This window comes from Aythya ferina, assembly GCF_964211825.1.
Source record: "Aythya ferina genome assembly, chromosome: 15".
Taxonomy (NCBI): Eukaryota; Metazoa; Chordata; class Aves; order Anseriformes; family Anatidae; genus Aythya; species Aythya ferina.
Window position 1 is genome coordinate 11,426,086 of NC_140314.1, and position 17,608 is coordinate 11,443,693.

At 45.2% G+C, this 17,608-nt stretch overlaps 1 protein-coding gene across 5 annotated transcripts in view; it reads right to left on the reverse strand.

Annotated features, from left to right (window-relative positions):
- Window positions 1-1,008: 1,008 nt before the first annotated feature.
- SLX4 (SLX4 structure-specific endonuclease subunit) overlaps window positions 1,009-17,608 on the reverse strand; it is a 31,825-nt gene continuing 15,225 nt past the window's right edge. For 3 of the 5 annotated variants that reach the window (XM_084537160.1, XM_084537161.1, XM_084537163.1), the window contains 8 exons: window positions 15,479-15,761; window positions 13,918-14,006; window positions 10,661-10,807; window positions 8,749-8,918; window positions 5,443-7,901; window positions 3,923-4,025; window positions 3,195-3,677; window positions 1,009-2,570 (listed from right to left, as the gene is read on the reverse strand). In XM_084537160.1, coding sequence (XP_084393286.1) covers window positions 2,231-2,570; window positions 3,195-3,677; window positions 3,923-4,025; window positions 5,443-7,901; window positions 8,749-8,918; window positions 10,661-10,807; window positions 13,918-14,006; window positions 15,479-15,761 — 4,074 coding nt within the window. In that variant the 3' untranslated portion in view covers window positions 1,009-2,230. Of the gene's footprint in view, window positions 2,571-3,128; window positions 3,678-3,922; window positions 4,026-5,442; window positions 7,902-8,748; window positions 8,919-10,660; window positions 10,808-13,917; window positions 14,007-15,478; window positions 15,762-17,608 lie in introns of all 5 variants that reach the window. The other 2 variants (XM_084537162.1, XR_014698318.1) reach the window with 2 other exon arrangements.

Genomic DNA, 17,608 nt, shown 5'->3' on the forward strand with positions numbered 1-17,608 from the left:
CTACATTAGACAAAGACTGCCCAGTTGCAAGTTTTATGGATGACAAAAATGAGAGAATGGAGACCCTTTCAGTGACTAAAATTCGGATTTTTTTCACAGCATGCTAAACAGTATTTTATGACAAAATGCTCTTATACTTGAGCAATTGTAATTTATATGCACCAAAATGTGACCCTGCCTTTACCAAAGGTTAAGATGTAACAAAGAATTGATTAAAAAAATCTTTGATCATAAATGTAAGTCTTACTTTAAAAGCAGAGCAGAAAAGCTGGGGCTGGATCTTATTTATTTTCCCATATTAAGACTGACAAGTATGGCTGAAGCTTTTTCTCAGTACGAAGTGTGTGCTTGAGAGAAACACATGGTACGCGGAGGGAAACATTTCCTGCAATGCCACTTAAAGGCAAGCTTTGGCCATTTAACAAAGCTGTCTCATAGCAGCTCTTGCACAAGAAGGTGGGGGGGAGAAGTGATGTGATTGCCAGGGAAGAAAACTACCCGAAGTTCCTGAAAATCCAGCAGACATGACAGAAGGTTTCGCTAGGAAGTCCCCACACCATTCCAAATGCTGCAGAGACACTTGAGGGAGAAGGTTCATAAGTCCTCAGTCATAAACGAGTTACCTGCTCCCCCTTCAGCAGCAGCCCTCCCTCCAAGGCCAGAGCAGACCCTTCCCTGCAGCCGTCCTGGCAGACTCCAGCTCCTTGCCCTGCCCTCCCTGTACCTCCCTTACCTTTAGGCCATGTGGCCCTGAAGAACGGGGCAGCTCCTCTCTCTCCAGGTCACCAATGCACCGCTACTCAGCCACTGCCAGGCGGCCTCTCCATTTCCACCTCTCTTTGCTGCAGGGCACCCGCCACAACTCCTCTTCCTCCAGGTTTCTGCTCAGGTTCCAGGCAGTACAGCTGCAGACTGTGGAGCTCCTCCTGCTCTCAACCAGACCCAGCACTGCTGCCTAGAACGACCCGGCCCCCAAATCTCTCATAAGACATTACTTATGGCTTAGCATTGTTACCTTATGAATTGTTTATTGTATATAAATCAAATAAACCCAGGGCTGTACTGTATCAAATAATAATAATAATTAAAAAACATGTTTCAAATATATAAATACATCTAGAAATCAGGCTTTTTTTTTTTTTTTGAAGCGTTGTGACCAGTTTGCTGAGTGAGACTCTGCAGACTCAGAACTGCCAGAACACAAAAAAGTCAGATGATGTTGTAAAAGTCAATAAATACAAGATGGCAATTTAGGGTCTAAGACTTTTCCAGGTGTCCCAGACAGTTTACAACCAAAGATCAGTCCAGTTTGAAAATGAGACAGATCAAGGAAGTTTAGATCAGGTTATGAGAAGTGCTTAGGAAACCCACTGGCCACTACAATACTGTCTTTTTAAAAACATCTCTGTCAAGGGCATAATCAACTACAACACCAAGGTAAAACAATGCTTTGAAAACGGAGCAGATGATATCGTTAGCACAGATCCCAGCATGCAAGGGAACATACACAGCTGAACGTTCAACAGTTTTCACATGACATCTGGTGTCAGAGGGCACTTTGGGGAGCCATCACAAACAGACTAGAAAAACACCTCCACTGTTCTGCAGCCATTTCTGGAACATGGATTTATGAGTTTTACCAGAGACCACAAACTGAATCAAGGACAGAAGAGAGGCACACAATGCTATTCCCTGCCTTAACAATCAGCAGGAAAATTATATGGTGAAAAAAAGAAGACTGAAGTCACTGGGGTCTTAATACTCAAGTGCTTTACACAGAGGAAAAGGGACTGGCTGGGATGAGTTATTGTACTTTATTGTACTCAGTACTGGAACTTGAAGGGTGAAGTAGGTCACAGCCCAAGGCCAGGGCAAAGGCCTTGGCAAGAGTCACTGGAGGAAGCACCTGCTTCCAGAAGCACCATGAAGAAGAAAAGTTGGGGACCTAAAACCTACTAGAAAAATGGAAAGACATGAAAATGCACAGGAGGAAAATCGTGGGATAGAAAGAGGCTCCTGAAAGAGGAGTTTGTGCAACTCGAGGAAGGCTGGGAAGAAAAGCTCAGCTCAGATCCATTCTGCAGCATGTCATCTGGGCAGCAGGCCACAAGGAGGAGTAGTGCACCCACTGATCACACCACCGCTGACAGCGCCAGCCTGCAATAGGGTTTCCACCTTAGGAAGAAGGCCTCCATGTACAGAATTTTCAGGATGGAGGAGTGGGCTCCGTTCAGTATCGTTTCCTCCGTCTTTTGTTCCCCTTTCCTTGCTGTTCCTTCTCTTTCCGTGCTCCAGCTGTGGTAAAGGTGATGCAGTGAGCATCCAGAAAGTCCAGCAGCTTTGCCTTGGCAATCTTAATGCCGTTCAGTTTCAGCTCTGCATGCAGCACAGCCAGCTCAATCGGCTCATAGAAGAGAATCCTGCGGTACAGGGCTGGGTTTGAACGGATGTAGCACCTCACTGCCTCCAGCTTTTCTTCTTCCCGAGCTGCTGCCTGAGATGCTGGAACCTCTTCTTCTTCTTCTTCTTCAGATGCGAATGCACAGGCCTCAAATTCTTTCGCAAAAGAACTGAAATCAAGATCAAATAGACCAGAAATCAAAGAACAAGTCATCAAGGACAGGCCCGGAGCTCTCCAAGTACCTGGTGGCCAGCCCTTGAGACTACCTTCTGTAGGATCATAGACCCGCACCAGCACCCACAACGTGAGTGAAGAAGAACACGACGTGTTCTGCAAGCTCCCCCTCCCAGCCACGCCAGCTCTGGTCCTGCTCAGCCAGCCCCAAAGCTGTCTGGCATTCCTGGCTCCTGATCCACAGCACCCACTGCAGCCATTCTGTGGCAGCCTGTGCTGAGTCGTGCTGTGCTCTCCTCTCCCTGCTCTAGCTGCAGTCTCTCAGCCAGTGCTTTGAGTGCTCCTTGTTGTAACTTGCAGAGCCGTTCTGACCAGGCACGACAGATGTGGGCCTTTCCCGTGTGCCAGTCTCAGCCACAAACACTTTCAAGCCCTGAGAATAGCCCATTGGGAATTAAACTAAAAAACACAAAATGTGTTTCTTTCATAGGACTGTGATGACCTTCAAATAACAAACCCAAGGAGGCAGTGAGGCCCCTTCAGGAACACTCACCTCTGTCATGTTCCTAGCTCATCTCTGTCCTGCACCACTTTTTTGTTTAGCATTTTGTTTCCCTACCTCTGTGAACCAAAAGAGATGTCGCTGCCATCCCCTGAAGAAGTTGTAGACTTCTGAGATGCTGACAGCATCAGGTCTTCACCATCAGCTTCCAGAGACCATCCCTCAGGAGATACAGCTGACCTTGTCTGCTCTTTGGCTCCTCCTGGGTGACCTGTCATTTCAGGTCCCTGCTTGGGGGCTGCACAGCCTTTATCAGGGGGTCCAACAGGGTTGTCAACAGCCCTTCCCACGGGGAGCACTGAAGAAGCCGTAGCAACCTGCTTCCTTTTGCTCACAGCCCTCGAGGCTTTGGGACGCTTTCCACCTGTGGTCCGTGCTGCCTTTGACTGCCTACAGCGTTTGGCAGGGGACTTCTGCGGGGGAGGCTGGGAGGGTGGGATTTCATCTTCAAAGTCAGAGTCCGCATCCCGGTGAGTGTACTGGAATATCTCCTTCAGCTTCAACACCATCTGGCGCTTTGGGAGAGCACGAACTCCAAATCTGAAAGAGAAAGGTGGGAGCTTAGGCTAAGGTAATGCTGCAGCCTCCCACTGTCACAGCTTAGTAAGGTGCTCACACCAGGAATTCCAGTCGTTCACTACAAGAACGTGATATGACCTCAAAAAACAGTGACTCAAGTTTCACCAAGGCTTCTCTTTCAGTCCAGGGGCTTTCTTTCACACTACCTCTCAGCAAGTTTTTGCTCAAAGAGTAAAATGCTAACCTTTTCAACGGGTAATGCTAACCTTTTCAACTCCTTCTTCAGCTGGGGGGTCTCCATCATGGAGTAAGCTGGCATTGGTGTCACTGGAGTCCTGGGAGACCGGTTGCTCTCCTGACAGGCAGGTTCTGCAGCAGGATGAAATTACCACAATCAGGCTTAGCACAGAAAGCACTTAAAATGGCTGGTAGCTTTCCCCCACTTATATCTGGTGGCAGATATTCTAATATTGCATAATAATTAAGTAGTACTGCTTTTCTGCAAGCTCTTTTACTTACTACTTACCTTCATAACGGACTGAACAGTCAATGACTTGCTTTTTCTAGACTGGGACACCTGGTTTTTACTGACTTTAAAACGAGAAACAGCTTAAATCAAGACATAAGGCAGGTCTAGAAGAAGCAATTCTTGCAAGGCAGTGAAAAAAGCATGTTTACTGAATTCTGTAAAGTAGTTCTGCTCACAGGAAGGAAATGTCATAAGAGACTTGACGAAGAAGAAACTGAGCAAGTTGAACTTCGGGGATCCTGAGTTAGACCCGGTTTTAATGATACTTATTTACTGGCATTGTAAAGCACAGTCAGTCTCACAGGTCATGTTCGAAGCACCTGTTAAGCTACTCATGCACAATATTTTAATTAGATACTATGAGATCAAGTATTGGTCTTAGGTGGAAGGAATCATGCAAGTGCAACACAGGTAAAATACGAATCCTTTTAAGTTCTTGAGACCAAAGAGGTTATGTCAGCATTTCATGTACTGTCAGCATTCAAGAAGGCTGAACTCCTGCAGATTCCAGTGCAAGCTGGTGGCAAAGACGGGAAGAGTAGTGTGGCTCTCAGCCTGGTGTGCCCTGTGACCCCTCACTGCACCCTGCACTCACGGTATCTGATGGGCACTCAGTGGGCTGTTACAAGGGCCAGGAGCAGCAGACAGAAGGCAGCACATGTCAAGACAACTGTGCAAGAGTTTGGCAGGAAAGCATGCATGAAGCAAACCCACAGGCAGGGATGGGCACTCGCCTCCAGCTGGCCTCAATACAAGGAAACCCTCTGCAGCCTGTGCTAGCTGCATCTTGTTGCTTACCAGATATCCTCACGTAAGCGCAAGCATCACTTTGTGAACGCATTAAAAGCAAAAGACTGCACAGAACACCCACTGCTACAGGGAACAAACATCCACCAGCATGCAAGCTGAAGGTTCCTTTTTGTTTTGGTTAGTTGTGCTTTTTTTTTATTTGTTTGTTTTGGTTTGTTGTTTTTTTTTCTTCCAGGTACCTGGAGTTTCTGCAACAAGTACTATCACTGTCAAAAAAAACAGCTCAAATAAAACACAAGTAGGAATGCTCCAAGGATCTCTCATTTAGGTATGTTCTCCCCAACACCAGATGACTCTACCTGCTTTGTGCCTGGCCCTGGCAACTACTTCAGATTAGAAGGCCAAAAGCCCTTTCAACATATCAAGTGAACAACAGGTGGGATGACCACTTAAAATGAAAACAATTTAACGTAGTTCAGTGAATCTGGTATCAATGCAAGCTCTTACCAGGAGTCTTTACAGGATTTGCATCTGCTGCAGCTGGCACCCTCTGCGACAGAGGAAGCATCTCTGGAAATTCATCTTCATCTTCTTCTCCATCCCAATCATCCCAGATTTTGGAGTTCAGGTAACTCGGTCTACTGCCCACTGATGTAGAGGCCTCAATAGGACTCTTGTCCAGACAGAAGAAAGTTGTTCTTCTGCCAGCAGGATTTCCTTGAAGAGGAGTACTGCCCTTAATTTCCTGTGCTTGTGGGCTCTCCCACTGGTCATGTGAAGAGCCAGGTTTGGGACTGCTGGAAGCTCTGGTGTTTGCATGGCCAACCTGTTTGGAGTCCTGGCTGTCACCTCTGACTGGTGACAGGTACTCGACGGGCCAGCATTCACCAACAGGAACTGGGGGTTCGTAACTAAGCAAGACACTACTGCTCAATGAAGCTATACTTATTTCCTTCTCCCCCTCACTGTCCTCTATCTCAACCACGCTGATGTTTGTTTTATCTTCCAATGACTGCCCATGGCCAGGAGGCACAGATTTGGACAAAAAGGAGGTATTAGCACATTTGCTTTTCATATTGGTGTGGCCAGGGGAGAGGAGAATGGCATCCGCTGCAGAAACTGGTGGGGATTTCTCAGAAGATGATTCTGCTTCTGGGCTGCTGTAAGGCTTCCTTTCACTGATTGAGTTCTCCAGAGGCAAATGTTTGTCTGACAATGCTGGTTCAGGAACTTTTACTAAATTTCTATCTATTTCACTGTTACTATTACCAGCTGCTAGGCTTCTTGTGCTGGCTTTAGGTCCTGTATTCTCTGAAGAGTTAATACTTGTGACATGAGTCTGCGTTGAGAAATTTCTGCTTTTGGTCAGAACTGGTGTGTCTGGCACTATCCAGGAGCTGTCTGTACCTGAAGAAACTTCATGGAGCCCTTTTTCAGGGCTCACGTCTGGACTCTGCCTGCTCTCTGTACAACCATCTACTTGACTGCTGAGAGGCATTTCAGTGGACATCTTTACACCATTACTTATATGCACCTTTTCTGTAATGACGCATGAGACCTGTGTTGATTTCTGCTCTGTTTCAGTGACTGATGAGTTATATTCAGGTTTTGGTATCTCAGGACCTTGTTCTACATTTGTACATTTCAGTTGCCCAGAGACTTCCATTTCCTTCAGAGCAGAGCCTGACTCTGGTGACTTCTTGTCTTCTTGTAACTCCATTTCATCATCAGAAGATAAAACAATAACATCACACTTCTCATTCCCCTGAGCTGCAGGATCTTGAGTTCTGATAACTGGTGATGACAGCACTGGGACATTCATATGCTTGTCTAAATCAGTGTGGGGAAGCTCTGCTGGAGAAATTGTGTTCTCGTTTCCTGATGCAGTATCCAGCTCATTAGCTTTCTGAAAGAGTATTTCATTAGATGGGAAGGATTTTTTCTTTTTATTTTGCTTTAATGCTGGCATATGCTCTCTGGCAAGCTTTCTGTCCGATTTTGGAGACACAGGTGAAGAGCCGACAGCAGGAAAAAGGGGCACATAAGCTTTGAAAGGAGAACCATACAAAGAGTTTCTATGTGGAGAGAGGTCTTTTTGTGATTTGCTGTTCAGAAGAGAATCATTAATATCAACATGGTTTTCACAGAGAGTCTTTTCTGATTCTTTAATACCTTCATTCATCTGGGAAGGCTCTGAGTACTCTCCCTGAGTTGCAGAAAATAAGTGTTCATAATTTTCATTTACATTAGTATCATTGTGGAAGCTAGAAAATTGTTTTTCACAGTGACTTTCCCCTTCTACATCACATGAGACCTGAGATGATTCGGAATCCTTCCCATCATCACATCTCCTAACGGTCTCTCCTTCATTAGTGGTGGCACCATGGGATGCTACATCCCACTTTCGTGGTTCACCGTGGTGAGGCACAAAAGGGATCTGTGCAACATTCACTCTTTCGCATCTATTTATATTCTGCATTTTCTCTTTTTGTGCAGACAAGTCACATTTAGGTCTTTCCGCATCATTGTCATCCCTCAGATCTTTGAAGCTGTTACTTACTGAAGCAGATTCTGACCTCTTTACTTCTTCCTCCTCCATCTGCTGGTTCATACCTAGGGCTGCCTCAGTGTCACTGCACGTGCTGCCGTCTGTTCCCTCACTCAATTCTGTTTCACGTTGAACTATCTTTCTCTGAGTTGCAGCAAACTCATAGATTTCAGCCAGCTCCTGTTCACCCACCCTATTGTCATCTTCTTTCTCACATTCAGGGTTCGAGACAGCTGCTTCTTCCTCATCTTCACCCATCCATACTGATTTCAGTAGGTCTTGGAAGTTCTCAGCTCTGTCCTCACAATCTTTGTCATCCCTCACAGAGATCAGATCATCTTCTGAATCCACGCCAGAAGACACCTGGCTCTCTCCAGTGTTATTTTCACACTCTCCTATAAGCTCCCTCACACCAAACCTGCAAGGAGATAATAGTAATGTTAATACTTGCCTCTTCCAGTATTTTTCCACCATTTGTCTGCCTGATCACTTGTGAGCCTTGTGAAGAATCTGCATGAGGATCTTGGTTTCCTAACATACACGAGCTCCAGTGTACTCCTAAAATTCAGAATTCCCTTTACCAGGTGTCACTCACATGAAAGCACCAGGTTCACTCTTCCTTCTTTTACATAAGAGATTCAATGGCTATACCACTACACTAAAATCCCTTTGCCAATAGCACTGGTGGAAGTCCCATGGCATGGCAGGGGCTGGATGCCTGTTATGTGCAAGCTTCATGGCTTTTTGGTGTGACAGGGCACCTCTCTACATACATATTGTCAAGACCCAACCATCCACATCTCAGTTGCTCCTGTTTCAAACTCTTTACTTAATGCGTGTCTAGGTTCATGACCGAGAGCACGATAAAACACATTAGCAAAACAGATCCAATACGTTCTGCAAGTGTTCTTTAGATTACACGTCAATAGTGCAATGCTTTATGAACCACACATCTTGATGATGTGTGTAGACATGTAGACACGCTCGTCATCATTGACAACATCATCTGTCAATGAAAATGTCCAGACAAAACTCTTGGCAAAAGTGGGCTAGGCTTATACTGAAAACAGGAAATCTCACATGGATACAACCTGGAGAGTCATGGAAAAGATGGGGGTAGGATGCTGTTATATCCATGTTTCAGTTAAGATGTAAGGAGAGGACTATGGAATTTGTAAGCTACAAAAAAAACCACAATGGAAGATCCCAGGTTGGGGTCATGGCTGAAAGCAGGGAAGGATCCAAAACACGTTCACAGTACAAACCTGGCAGCCAGAGCCCTGACCTGGGGCAACATCCCAGCAGGGATACCAGCATCAGCAGCATAAAGGTATCGCAGGAACGCACAGGCCGCCTCTCCTGTCACGTCACTCAGCAGCACACGGCGTGTCTGCGCGTTCCCATCCTCCTCCACTAAGAACCCTTCCCTGTGAACCTGGGGTAAGAGGAAAGCAAACACAGTCCATTTGCTGTTAACGGAACAGCAACATTGATGTTCTTATTCCTACCAGATCACTCCTTTCCTTCACCAAAGGCTTGGCCTAGGACCAGGACCTGATGCCCCTGAAGGAAGCTAAAATGACCGGTTACGTAGAGCTTCAGATGAAGAGACTATTTCCTTCCTGACCCTAGAGCTGTTAGCTTATACAAAATTTGACTACTCACTGTTTTAGTCACACATATAAGAGATGGCCTTAGAGTTCTCCAGTTGGTTTTGAAATGCAGTTACTGCCCAGAGCACAAATTCGGAGTTATCCACACCTTTCTCACAAGAGAGCTTCCCCTGATCTGTTTTGAATTTACCTTCATTTGATACACTGCCAAAATTCTAGTTCTCCTGGCGTCTCACAGGAAAAGAGACATCATATAAACACTACCTCACTGAACCGGACCATTATCTGTGTGGGTCCAACCTGATCTCAGGTTTTGCTGAAAATGCTCCTTCAGTTCAGTGAGGTGTCACTTCCTTTGCAGCCAAATCACGTAATGTGCTATCTGAAACTCTGTCCAGAGTCAGGGGACATCATGCAACAGAAAGCATGAGCTCCAAAGCCAGCTCTGATTCATTTCTTTCTCGTTGTTACTCAAAAGCTGCAACAAATAAGAGCACCTACACAGAAAATAAATGTGAAACATTGCTTTGCAGGTAGGGACTTACTGGAAAGCAACTCTGCAAGGATGAAAAACACAGCATGGGGGCCAATCTCACAACTGCAGTCACACAAATGATTTCTGCCCATGGGAATGGTGAAGCCAGATAGTGTTGCAGGGAAAAAGTAATAGAACCTGGCTAACACATGGTTTTTAAAATCCTGTGTGCTCTGGGCACAGGCATCTTTGCTAGTGGTTGAGAAGATCCCTTCATAAATTTCACATTAAGACCACTGTACGACATATATGAGCCTGCTTTTTCCTTTCCCCAACTCTCGTGGACCCCTTAGAAATGGCTTGAGGCACCTTGTGTGGGAAATGCTGCCAGCATACATGAGGATAAAACTAATTCCACTGTTTCCAAAAGGGCAGCTCTTACGAAAAGCTTCTTTTGTTAGGAAGCTGATTGCATGGACTGGTGGCAACTCTGTGAAAGAGCAGAATTCAAATCTTAGGTTCACTGCTTTTCACCATGCCGACAGGAGGCTGCAAAGGAGCAGGTTGGGAACTATTCAACCCAAAATGTTTCTGGGAACATAGGAACTATTCACTACTCTTGCAGAACACACAGTTCAGGGCAGCTTCCTCCAAAGCAACTGTGAGAGTGACAAAACCTCTGTGCAGGCAATTTTCAAGTCCTGCCCAGAATTCCTCTACTCTGTATTCAAGCTTTGCAGCCCAGGTGGAAGGCAGGACACACCAAGATAGACAAGGCAATCCGCACTTGTACAGGTACAAAAATTCAAGGGCAAAGAGCACGTAGGAGGTTTTGTCCATTGCTCACGGGCAGAATGCAAAGAAGGATCCTTGTCTCCCCATAGTCTCCCCACATAAAGTATTACATTTTCCACCACTTTGTCAGGATTCTGGCTTCCCGAGACAAAAAAAGAAAACACTATGTGGCCAGAGGCACTTGTCATTAGGCCCAGCAGCACTCTGTGCTGATCCTGCAGCAGCACTGACTGTAGGTGTGAGCAGTTTGGGCTTTACTGAATGAAGAAAGGAAAGTATATCAACAGTACTTACAACCTGAACGGCCTGTGGGCACCGTGCATACAACACAAACATGTGGGCATAAATGACTTCCCCAGAGTCCACCTGGAACTGCACGTCGCTTAAGTGGGGGTTGTTGACCATTGCACTGAAATCTTCAGCCAGCAACCTGAGGGAGGACTAGAACACAGAAATAACACAAAGACAAAAGTTATATTACAGCTGTCAGACATTTTCTTAAAAAATAAGGAGGGAAAACCCCAGTTGGTCAGTATGGCTTTATTGTGGGCCCCAGGCACTGCCATCGCCTTCTGCAGCTGATCAGCAGCCGTATCAACTCAAGGTCTTCCACAAGACAAATAAGCAGACAAGTCTGTCAGACACCTCTGGTTTTGGTTTCCTCCTCCTCCTTTCTACTTTTTCACAAAGTCGCAATTGTGAACAGGCAGTCATGCTGTATTCTCCTCTACTTGCATTACAGCACATTATCACCACCAGATCTTTGCCACACCATTTCCTGATGTGGTCTAGCCACTGCCTACAGTTGGCCTCTTGATCTGCTGCCCTCCACCACATTTTTAGGAAGCACTTTGATTGACTTGAACTCAATTCACTATAATTATAGTAAGAGGAAAGAGGATGACTCAGGGGTGGGGTAATGAGCCTTTCTTTTCTTGTTAATTGGCTGGCAGTGACAGCTGAGAGCAGCTCTGCAGCAAGGGGCCCACAGACAGTAAAACTAATGGAGGTGTTGTGTTCAAAGGAACTTACATGCTTGTTCTGAAAACTCTTTTTGAAAATTTCACTCAAAACAAACAACAACTACAAGAAAACAAACAATTTCTATTACAGTTCTAGAACCCCTTGCTGGAATTTTGGGGAGGGCTTGTTGCCTGAGCTACCTGTGACTGGTTAATGGTGATATAAGGTGAGGCCTGGGGTATGCTGCCAAAGGCAGCAGCGATACACACTGTTTCTGCTCTGGAGCTGCTCCCAGTAAAACCCAATCCAGGCAATCCTCTAAAGACTCAGATCCCTCTAGGCGAGCATTGTGCCTCTGGAGACGGCCACTGTGAAATACTCTCAGCTCGTGCTGAGAGGCTGTCTGACTGTAAGTGAAAAACAGTTTATCCATAATACAATAGTCACTGACCTTGTGCTTTTTGAAGCTACTGCAGAGCTGACGAAATGCAAGTTTTATTCTAGCAAACATCTGCATGAGATGCAGTTCCATCTGGAACAGCACAGCTCTTTATTTTATTAGCAGGTTTCCACATTAGCTCAGTGGACTGTGGAAGCCCAACCTTTCTACTTGCTCCAGCATGTGTTTGCAGGCAGCCAATACTAATTAGCACTAAAACGGCAGCACACACCACAACACTTCTTCCAGGTCTTCATAGGTGGGCTAGGGAAGACTGCGTGTCATGGCAGTGGTGTGGACTGATCTCCAAGGGGAAGACAGGAAGCTCAGTCTGGAAACTAATCCGATGTTTCTTGCTTTCTTATTCTTGGCAGGTAGGATACCTGCAAGACAGTACCTCAGGAAGCCAGCAAACACAGACTCCTGATGCTGTGTTCCAGGCAACAAGCCCAGAACAGCTTTCCTGCCGATGCTAAAATTACAAGTCAAGAATGGGGAAATTAAATAAGACTAGAAAATTCCTGGCTGCACCATTGTCCATGCAAAGTGAAGGGATTGGTCCAAAGACAGTTCCAAGTGGGTATGTGCTCCTGTCGGAGAGCACACCAAGACACTCCCTCCTACTGAGCAGGCCAGCTAGACTGGACTCACAGATGTGACAAGGCTCTTAAGCATGGGTGGGGGAGATGTGCTACTGATGCAGTGGGTGTATTTGCTCTACGTGGTTACCATTGCTGTGTTCTAGCAGCAATCTCTTCAGCAAGACTTTGTTTGCTCAGCAGTCATAAATCATAGAATCAAACCAAATGTGAACAAATGGTCATCCCGTTATCGCTGGTAGCAACTGAGTTCCAACAACAGTATCAGAACAGTCTCTGTATTGCTACAGGCCTTTGTTTTAATGTACACAGAAGTTTATAAAACAAGATACTCTTTCTACTAAGGATATTTTTAATACCTCCAAAGAATAACTAGAGCTTTTGTAACAAGTAGCTGGGATGCCCATGTTTAGTACTGATTCGCACCTCAAAGATTTGTCTTCTTTCAGAAGTCTCTCAATTCTATATGCACAACAGGAAATTGCCTTATCAAGGCATCAAAATTTACCTTGCACCAAATTCTACTGCCTTTCATGGCACGATTATTTATTATCAAACCAAAGACAGTAAGTTTCACATAGATAAAGTGGATGACCCTGGTAATAGGATGAGTTAGGGATTTTTCATATGCACTTTAATTGAAGAAAACTGATTATACATCTGTGGGAGAAAGGAGAGGTGCATCCAGGGTAAGATGTGATTTACGTAACACTACTGGCTTGATAAAAATCATCTGTGACCTTCTAGCCTATGGTCTTCACCTAGTCACCAGAGAGCACACTGACTGTTAATTAGTTCCTTTGATATGTGTTCCCACAATTGAGAATTTTAGGTTCTAAATCCTTTTGCTGCTAATGCAGTTTTCTAAGAAGCGCTCACCTTCCATGGACCTTGGAGCATTCCACCTCATCTACCAGGCTTTTCTGTCTAAAACTTTAGTGCAAGTCAGTCAGTCAGTCCTTGCAAGGATTCTCTCTTCCATCGCTTGGCATGGTGTGGGGAGGAAGATGACAGAAGAGGAACGGCTCCATGCAGAACCACCCAAAGCAGCTGGGTATGCGAGCCTGGATGAAGCACCAGGCAACTCTCCTGGACTCTAGCTAACCTCTCTGAGGTTGCCTGGGAATTAAAGCAAAGTGCCACCCACTGCAGTGCAGCTACAGCCCTGGTCCCTATCCCAAATATTCTTTGTGCTGTAGTAACTGTATATAACTGTTTAACTTGATTCTCTTTACATAAATTATGCACAGTTTGGCTTTATGTTACCTGCCATTTTAAATCATCTCTCTCATCAGGTGGGACAAGTACTGAAAAATTTACAGGCCTACTTGCAGACATCAAATAAATACCATGTCTGTTGATCTCACCTGTGCCCATGATGATTCCTGAGTGATTGTGAACCTTAAGCACTTCTTAGTTTCTACAGAAAGGAATGCAAAATATTCCATTCTTCTGTGAATTACACAAATGTGACAGCTTCTTTTTTACTTCCTTTTTACAGTAGTAAGCAAATACAAAAAAAGCACACACACAAAAAAGTTTGTCCTTACTTTCTTACAGCTGCTTGTCAGGAATTTCTTCTCTTTGAGTGCTGGGACAAAACCAGTATGTGGAGAGTCACTGGGAGTCAGTTCTTTTCCTCGAAGAAGAAAAAGCACATCACAGATCATGTACAACTTCCTCATCAGATAGAGTGATGTACGAACTGCTGACAGGATCCCTGCCACAAGGGCTCCCTGAGACACCTGCTACAGTCAGCCTGACTGGGTTGAAAGCTCAGCCTCTCTCCCTCTTGGCTTTTTTGGAGGGGTTTGGCTCTGGGCTGTGACAGGCTGTGGGTACCTGAGTACCATTCAGCCATGAGCAGCACCAATCTGCAGCAGATCTGTGTGTGCCATAATCATCCAGACCAAGAACTGCTGATTGCAGCATGCTTCTCCACTTCACATCTCAGTTTCTCTCCAGTGAGAAAAAAAAACTAGGGCACAGAGCGGGATGGGGCACACCATGGCCTCTTTCCACCAGCCAGGCAGAATGCATCTTGGATCTGCATTTCAACTTTGAATAAATGCTCATGGGCCCTGGTGCTCAAAGGCAGCCAGTGAAATCAGTTTTGCACAGCCCAGACCCTGTGGAAGTCTATACAGTGCACAGAACACGACGTGGAGTGACAGAAGGAATTTAGGTCTTCAGAAATGGATTCACTTGCACTAGTGTCTGCATGGTGGTATTTCTGCCCCTGGGCTCTTTTATACACACAACATACATTTATGTGTAGAAATGATTTCCCTCCCCCATGAAGTTATATCTTCAACAAAAACCCAGGAGTAGTTTTACAGGAGCAGCAATCATTTCCTGCAGCTTAGTAGGGGAAGAGGAATAGTATACCCAAATGAAAATACAGACAGCTGATCTTATCAACCATGTTCTGTTTCACAAGTGACCAGAAGACACACAGTACTTTCTGCTAAATGGCTAGGCCATTTAAAGGGATATCATTGACCTTAAAATGTGTAGTTGTGCACCACATGCAACTATGACTGGAGAGGTTAGAGTAGCCCAGGGAGGAATTCTAGGTGTTTTTTGTTTGTTTGGTTGGTTGGTTGTTTTTTTTGGTTTGGTTTGTTTTTTTTTTAGCCTCTGTATAGGTACAGATAAACTTCAGGTTTCTGTACCAATGTACCACCATGCAATCATCCCTCTTGCACCTCTGTTTCACCCAATTGTCTCAAGACTCAAAAAGACAGTGCACATAAGAGTGTCCAAATAGCTGGTATGAACATTTTGGCCCAGTCATTAGACATGTCTGGGCTCCATCCTGTCAAAAAAAACCAAACTTTTAATAACTTTAAGAGAATTTAAAAATAAAATTTAGTATCTGCTGTCTGGGAGTTCTCTTTGATGCTGGGATATGTGCATCACTTTGGAAATGTCAGTTTCACTGTAACTAAAGTTTATGGTAGAAAGATGTCCCACCCCAGTATCACCTCCTGGATCAACTTCAACACCCTGGGGGTGCTGTCATGGCTCTCCTAACTTAGTACAGCATAAATCTGGCTCTGCGTAGCTGAAGGGACTAGGGACAGGGCTCACAAAGCTGCCAGAATTTACCTGATTGCTCTGCTGCTTGAATGTGGTCAACATCAAGTTTCCACTGAGTAAGGGTAAGTCCTTCCTTGGCCAACTCAACTAGGTTCTGCAGGTTCTGAACGTCCTTCTGGCTGTGCGATAAAGATTGCCCATCTTCTTCAGGGCCTGATTTGAATTCATCAGAAGTTTGGTCTCTGACCTTTATGCAAGTGGGATCATGAGAACTGAGGTCAGGCTGAATTTGTTGAGATGCTTCTGGTTGATCAGATCCTACTGATGGCGGAACGTTGTCTGGCTTGTGATTCTGATCAAAAAGGGGGGAAAAAGAGACCAATAAATTAGGTCTTGTTGTATGTATCACATGAGCTCAGAATATTGTCTCTAGTTCATACTTTCAAAACATCTAGTAAAGGATTGCAGAACGTTCCCTGGGCTTCTGAGGTAAAAGCTCTCTGTAGTTTTATGAAGGACTCTCCAAGGAAAAGACAGCTCTAAAGAGAAAAAGAAAAAAGGAAACTACAACAGAAAATGCAGAAAAGGTGGTTTCACCAGGAGCATGCCTGTGCAGGCAACTGGCAAGTAGGGAGAGAGGATGGTGGAACTGTTCCCACTCCGATATCTAAACATTTCATTAAAGCTGAAGCACCTGGCAACAGCTGCAGCTGAAGCTGTCCAGGTGCTTCTGTTCAGAGATCTAAAACATTTTTTGCAGTCACGTGTAACAAAAATCAAACTTTCACCCGTGAGTTGATATTTTCCAGGTTTGTTCTACTTCCCAATGAAAACAGTTTTGTTTGTTTATTTCTAAGTAGAAATAGAATTTTAGAAATAGAAATGTAGCCATTTCTTGGAATGGAAGGAATCAGATGGGAAAACACATTGTTGCCAGAATTTTAAAGGCCTTCTCACTTTTTATTTTTAAACTTTTCTGGCAGTTTTTTCTTTGACCAAAAGGTCAAAGATCTTAATAGAATGGAGCCCCTCTGCTACAGCCCTACTTGGGGATAAGCCAATGAAAAGCTCTGGGATTTGACTAAGGAAAAAGTATTAAACAAAGTACCTATATATGCACAGTAGTTTTTGAACAGAAGTACAGAAAAATCCTTCCAGGAAGCAGTGAGGGAAGCAAGAGAAGTGATACCTGTCTTCTCAGAGAGCAAGTATGTAATAAGATGAGAGATTAAAAGACCTTTGTCTCCTTCTGCAGGAACTTTTAATAAAAAATACAGAACACTGAAAGAGGCAGGAAATCCAGATGAAAAATAGAATGAAACAGTGGAACTGAAAATAGGATCAAAGCTCATGTGCCAAGAGCCTGTGGGATGCACAGAGAAAGCCTGAAGTGCAAATACTTAACAACTGCGGGCACTCCCACCTTCTCCTTGGTGAAAGGCAGAAGTATCAGTCTTCAGTTTAAACTTTTCACCCAATTCCTTGCTGTCTGAGTACAGCACAGAATCACACCATATCCCAAGTTGGAAGGGACCCATAAGGATCGCTGAGTCCAACTCCTGGCTCCACACAGGACCACCCAAAATTCAGACCGTGTCTGAGCGTGGTGTCCAAACACTTTTTGATCTCCAGCAGGCTCAGTGCCGTGACCACTGCCCCGGGCAGCCTGTCCCAGTGCCTGACCACCCTCTGGGTGCAGAACCTTTCCCTAACCCCCAGCCTGACCCTCCCCTGTCCCAGCTCCATGCCGTTCCCTCAGGTCCTGTCGCTGTCCCCAGAGAGCAGAGCTCAGCACCTGCCCCTCTGCTCCCCTCATGAAGGAGCTGCAGGCCGCCATGAGGCCTCCCCTCAGCCTGCTCTGCTCAGGGCTGAGCAAACCCAGGGACCTCAGCTGCTCCTCACATGTCTTGCCCTCCAGACCCTTCACCATCTTCACTGCCCTTCTTTGGGCACTCTCACAGTTTTATGCCCTTCTCATATTGTGGTGCCCAAACCTGCATGCAGTGCTTGAGATGAGGCTGCACCAATGCAAAGTGCAGGACGTGGGCAAGGCATCAGAGCATGGCCACAATGGAACATGTGAACCAGGCTGCTGTAAACACAAACAAGCTAGTGGAAAAATGACTGGGATGCAGACCCTTCACTCAGTACTCTGTTCCCATCCATTTTATTTTCTGAAAGGTCAAGGAATAGCATGGT